Here is a 6402-nt window from a genome sequence, read left to right as displayed (position 1 = left end):
TGCCCTCCACGTCCGGCTGCGCCCCGGCCGCGCCGCTGCTCCTTCAATGCGCCCAGGCCGCCCTCCTCCGCATCTGGCTGCCGCTGCCGCTGCTCCATCTGCTGCCGCAGGTGCAGCCCAGGGCCGGTCCTCCTCCTGGCCTCCCATTTCCTCCCGATTCCCCACTCGGGGCTAGCGTGAGGCTTTCCGCCCCGATCCAGATCGGGGAGAGTTGACCAAAAAAAAACAGAGGAGAAAAACAGAGTTCCCTCATGTCTTCTTCGGGCTATGTTGCAGTTCCTAGGTGCTCCGTGATCTTCGATGGCACCAACTATGCTGAGTTTGTGGGGTTCATGCGCATCCATATGCGTGATCTTCTTCTGTGGGGTGTTCTCTCTGGCGAGGTCCCCTGCCCGCCATGCCCTGTTGCGCCTGTGGCCCCAATCCCACCGGTGCCGCCGGTACTTGCTGCTGAGGCTTCTCGGGCTGACCGGGATGCCGCCAAGGCCCTTGATGATGCTGCAGTTGATGCTTATGATCAGCAGGTATCTGCTTATTCCAATGCTCTTTCGGTGTACCGCGATGATCTCTCTGCTTACACTCAGTGGTACATCTTCGTGGTTCTGGATTCTGGAGCTTCCTTCCATATGTCTTCTGATTCTTCCGCGTTGTCCTCTCTCCGACCTCTTGTTTCGCATGTTAATGTTCTTACTGCCGATGGCACATCTCTTCCTGTTGCTAGTCATGGTATTCTTTCCACTCCATCTTTTTCTGTTCCGAATGTTTCACATGTTCCTCGCCTTACCATGAATCTCTTTTCCGCTGCCCAACTTACTGATTCTGGTTGTCGTGTCATTCTTGATACCGACTCTTGCTCCATTCAGGATCATCGCACCAAGGCTTTGGTTGGTGCTGGCCCCCGGCGCCGTGAGTCAGAGGGCCTTTGGGAGGTTGACTAGCTTCGTGTTCCTTCCGCTGCCACCACTTCTGCCAGCTCTCATGCTCTTGCTGCCTCTTCGTTTGCGTCCTTCCAGCAGTGGCATCATCGTCTTGGTCACATCTGTGGCTCTCGCTTATCTTCTTTAGTTTGTCAGGGCCTCTTAGGGTCTGTATCTGGAGATGTCTCCTTACATTGTAATGGTTGCAGACTTGGCAAATAGACTCAGTTACCTTATCCTACTAGTGAGTCTGTATCTCAGCGTCCTTTTGACTTAGTTCATTCTGATGTCTGGGGTCCTGCTCCCTTTGATTCGAAAGGTGGTCATCGCTACTATGCTTTGTTTATTGATGATTTCTCTCGCTACACTTGGCTCTACTTCATGAAATCTCGTAGCGAGGTTCTTCCTATATACAAACGTTTTGCTGCCATGGTTCACACCCAGTTTGCCACGCCCATTCGTACTTTTCGTGCTGACTCCGCTGGAGAGTATATCTCTCAGCTGTTGCGTGGTTTTCTCGCGAAACAGGGTACTCTTGCCCAGTTCTCTTGTCCTGGTGCTCATGCTCAGAATGGCGTTGCCGAACGAAAGCATCGTCATTTGCTTGAGACGGCTCGTGCACTGATGATTGTTGCTTCCCTTCCACCCCATTTTTGGGCTGAGGTTGTTTCCGCATCCACCTATCTCATCAACATTCAGCCATCGACTACTCTGCAGGGTGGTATTCCTCTGGAGTGTCTCACTGGTCGCTCTCCTGACTACTCAGCTCTTCATATGTTTGGATGCGTGTGCTATGTTCTTCTTGCCCCCCGAGAACGCACCAAACTGACTGCTCAGTCGGTTGAGTGTGTTTTCCTTGGCTACAGTGATGAGCACAAGGGCTATCGATGTTGGGATCCTGTGGGTCGTCGCTTGCACATCTCGTGCAATGTGACTTTTGACGAATCTCGTTCTTACTACCCACGTTCTTCTTCCTCGAGTTTCTCTGTGGACGACCTTTCTTTCCTTCTCCTTCCCGATACACCCTGCTATGTGCCTCATGTGTCACCTCTTCCTCTGGCACCTCTCATTCCTTCTCATTCACCACCGACCCCGTCTTCTCCATCCTCCTCCACCTCTCCACCATCATCTCCAGTCCGTCGCCCCCTCTCCCCGTTTCCTCTCCACTATACTCGTCGATCTCGTCCTGAGGCTGTCTCCTCTGACAAGCCTTCCACCTCTGGTGCGCCTCCTCTCACACCTCCCCCGGTTCACAACCTCCGTGCTCGGCCTCGCCCCCCGCCTGATCGCTACTCCCCTGATCGGTACGGTCTCTCTGTTATTGCTGAGCCCACTTCCTATCGAACTGCCATGACTCAGCCTGAATGGCAGCTTGCGATGGCCGAAGAGCTTGTTGCTCTTGAGCGCTCTGGCACATGGGATCTGGTTCCCCTTCCTTCCGGTGTCCGTCCCATCACCTGCAAGTGGGTCTACAAGATTAAGACTCGCTCCGATGGTTCTCTTGAGCGCTACAAAGCTCGTCTTGTGGCCCGTGGTTTTCAGCAGGAGCAGGGGCACGATTATGATGAGACATTCGCTCCTATGGCCCACATGACCACGGTCCGCACTCTTCTTGATGTGGCTTCTGTTCGTCAGTGGTCTATCTCTCAACTTGATGTTCAGAACGCTTTTCTCAATGGTGAGTTGCGTGAGGAGGTTTATATGCAGCCACCACCGGGGCACTATGCTCCTGATGGTATGGTCTGTAGACTTCGCCGCTCCCTCTATGGTCTCAAACAGGCCCCTCGCGCCTGGTTTGAGCGCTTCGCCTCTGTGGTGACTGCCGCTGGTTTCTTGCCCAGTGATCATGATCCCGCGTTGTTTGTTCACACGTCTCCTCGTGGTCGGACTCTTCTCCTTCTCTATGTTGATGACATGATCATCACTGGTGACGACTCTGATTACATTGCCTTTGTTAAGGCTCGCCTTCGCGACCAGTTTCTCATGATTGATCTTGGTCCACTTCGCTATTTTCTTGGGATTGAGATCTCCTCCACCTCTGATGGCGTCTACATCTCCCAAGAAAAATATATTCAGGATCTTCTTGCTCGCGCTGCTCTCGCTGATGAGCACACAGTTGTGACTTCCATGGAGCTCAACGTTCAGCTTCGTGCATCTGATGGTGACCCTCTTCCTAATCCCACTCGCTATCGTCACCTTGTTGGCAGTCCTGTCTATCTTGCTGTTACGCGTCCTGACATCTCCTATCCTGTCCACATTCTGAGTCAGTTCGTTTCAGCCCCCACCTCTGTCCACTATAGTCATCTCCTCCGTGTTCTACGATATCTTCGTGGCACGATCTCTCAGCGCCTTTTCTTTCCCCGCTCCAGCTCTCTTGAGCTCCAGGCCTACTCTGATGCTACCTGGGCTAGTGATCCCTCTGATCGACGGTCGCTGTCTGCTTATTGTGTCTTTCTTGGTGGCTCTCTTATTGCCTGAAAGACAAAGAAACAGACTGCAGTTTCTCGCTCGAGTACAGAGGCTGAGTTGCGAGCCATGGCCATGCTGACGGCTGAGGTGATCTGGTTACGGTGGCTGCTTGAGGATTTTGGTGTGTCTGCTACTACCTCGACTCCCTTATTGTCAGACAGTACTGGTGCTATCAGTATTGCGCGTGACCCGATGAAGCATGAGCTCACCAAGCACATTGGTGTGGATGCCCACTTTGTGCGTGCTGCCGTGCAGGATTAGACTCTCACTCTTCACTATGTGCCCTCTGAGCTACAGTTGGCGGACTTCTTCACGAAGGCACAGACTCGAGCGCAACATAGTTTTCTTCTCTCCAAACTCAGTGTTGTCGATCCACCATGAGTTTGAGGGGGGGTGTTAGATGTGTATGCCCCTTTTCGGTTTATCCCCATTGTATAAGGGGTCTCTTGCACTTTACCATACACATGTATATGTACTGGCCTTTGGCCCTCCTGTGAAGTCAGTTGCTCACTTATCCAACATGTACTACCCCCCTATTGAGTGGGCTTACATGGATTCGCCACTTGCACCCTTAGATGGTGACCGTTCTAAACAAAAATCCTGACCCACCTTTCCGGATGAACAACAGTATGACAGAAGCACCTACTTGTAGTGAACAATTCAATTAATTAAATTATGGTATCTAAAGGTATTGATTAGGTGATGCAAGAATGAAAACAGAAGAAGAATTGTTGCTGTTCTGCAAAAACAAATTTCATAAGGTCTCAGGCATGAATCATTCAATTTGTCATCATATCAGTATATCACTGCTCAGGACTAACATCATTGCAAATCAACAAACCTCATTCCGGATTTGTTTGGAGACTTCCACTTGTTCGTCCATTTTGCCATCCAAATTCTCAAGGCGTTTTGTTAAATGTCTTTTGGTTGCCTGAAATTAATTGAATGTCACAGTCATATTATCCAGTAGATATGAAAAGAAAGATAACACCGAATATGAAATAATAATGTGTAAAGCATACTGCTAGTGCTGATGAAACTTGCTCCAATTGCTTCGACATGCTGTCGACAGCACTGGCCATATTGCGTTTTGTGACAAACATGACATCTGACAAGGACCATCCCTGCATAAGGTTATTAATATATAAGAAAGCAAAAACATGACAGAAAAAAGTTCACACACAATTTATATATGTACTCTACATTGCAAGTTCCGTATTAAAAGAACAACTTGTAGATGTTATTAGCATAAGAAGGATCCAAGGATTTTACATAAACCATAGTGAATCCATAGGAAACAATGCAACAGTCAATTTGAAACTCTTATCAGAATGTTTTACAGAATAAGATTAACTTAGCGGTGCTCCATTTATCTGCTTACAGTTGGATCCACACACACACAAAAAGTATGATTTCCAAGAGATTTCTGTTATATGCGAGAAGCAAGGAAGAAAAGCAAATGACAAAAAATGAAGAAAAAAGTGTTCTATTTTCTCTTTCTTCAGTAACTGATTCTATATGAATGTTGTAAGAAGAACATTTCTGGAGAAAGAAGACCAGGACACAATTCATGATCCTTAGTCAAAAAACTGCAGACAGAGAATTTGAGAATAACTCAAACATTTTTTTGTGTGTATGCTTATCTTACCTTACACCACATATAGCAATAACCTAATGCTCCAACTGCAGCTGCTGGCAGTATGTAGGACGATAAACTGCCTGAAGAAAATCCACATGCAGGTAAATAAAATGATACAAGAACTAGCAAGTAAGTGTAGTAAAATGAATGAGGTAAGTAGCTTTTCTCAAAGGTTGGTAAATATCATGGCGAAACAATTGAATGTACCAACATTATTGTTCATTAGCCTATCTACTACATGTTCCAAATTAGAAGTTTGGAAGCAATTCAAACTCACAAATCATTCATTGTCAGATTGGAGATGCACATAACAAAAAAATAGGCCTCCTTTCAGCTGCAGATATTGTAGGAGAGTCAGGCTTAAGCGAGTAACTATCTATCTGAACATTTTTGGATAATACAAGCAAATTCATAATGAGGGCTTATTTAGCATGTGGATTAGGTTTTTGGCATAGGTCGCTAAGAGAGAAAAGCTGAAACATAGCAAGGGGGGCATCAGATAGGTACATACCTCCCGAGTCCGATTTGCCACTCAATATGGTAATGGGCTTTGACAAAGTTAAATCTCTGACTTCTTGGGCTAAATGCCGAATCTGGTATCAAACACCAGCACATGGAATGCACAAACAACAACAGAGACGTTATTTTACAGCAAATGAAAGACATTAGTGTAATATCTCATATCTATGCAACTGTTGATGCAAGTATAAACAACTGCGCACCTGAGCTTGGATAAGAGCCATGTCATAGGCGCTCGAGCCTTCTCCTTGATTTACGCCCTTCATGAGCTCCTAAAAACAGAGAAACACAACATGTTCCTCAAAGATTTGAAGGTCGACATAACTTACTACAAGATGAAGAACATACAATCTAAACCACTGACACATGCTTGGCAAACACTATGGATGATTATTTTTTCCGCGGGGTACACTATGGATGATTTGGGGTGCCCGTTGGTGCCTTCACTTGTTACGCAGAAAATGAAGATGAGATCATCAAAAGCGATGTCCTATACTTTCCATACATACATGAGTGTGGCAAAGCGGATTTAATTGTAAGATTGGGTGACAATCTGTGCTGCTCTTAGGAGCATGTATGCAGATTTAACAGACGGGTCAGCGGTAACGCTCGTATTATCCTATTGTCTTCTCATCATAAAAAAACATGCAGAGATTTTCCCCCACCTCTGATGATCAATAAAAGCGAGAAAATTAACAAGGTATGAGCTGGAAATCCACCGACCTGGAGCTCCGCCAATACATCCGACAAGCGGCCATTCCGGAGCACGATCGATCCCGTCAGGCCTGCGGCGGCCCAAAATCACCATTTCAGGGTCAAAAGAGGCAGCCAGTTCGGATTTCGACATCGAGAATCGAC

At 47.3% G+C, this 6402-nt stretch overlaps 1 protein-coding gene across 1 annotated transcript in view; it reads right to left on the bottom strand.

Annotated features, from left to right (window-relative positions):
- The window catches only part of LOC119302004, a 9429-nt gene that overhangs the window by 2605 nt on the left and 422 nt on the right, over positions 1-6402 (bottom strand). Inside the window, exons 2-7 of the mRNA XM_037579013.1 lie at positions 6268-6337; positions 5748-5816; positions 5537-5618; positions 5035-5105; positions 4409-4510; positions 4228-4317 (exon numbers count right to left, since the gene is read on the bottom strand). Coding sequence (XP_037434910.1) covers positions 4228-4317; positions 4409-4510; positions 5035-5105; positions 5537-5618; positions 5748-5816; positions 6268-6337 — 484 coding nt within the window. The remainder of the gene's footprint in view (positions 1-4227; positions 4318-4408; positions 4511-5034; positions 5106-5536; positions 5619-5747; positions 5817-6267; positions 6338-6402) is intronic.

This window comes from Triticum dicoccoides, chromosome 5A (assembly GCF_002162155.2).
Source record: "Triticum dicoccoides isolate Atlit2015 ecotype Zavitan chromosome 5A, WEW_v2.0, whole genome shotgun sequence".
Classification (NCBI taxonomy): Eukaryota; Viridiplantae; Streptophyta; class Magnoliopsida; order Poales; family Poaceae; genus Triticum; species Triticum dicoccoides.
The sequence above is the reverse complement of the archived record's forward strand: the minus strand, read 5'-3'. Positions and strand labels throughout refer to the sequence as shown.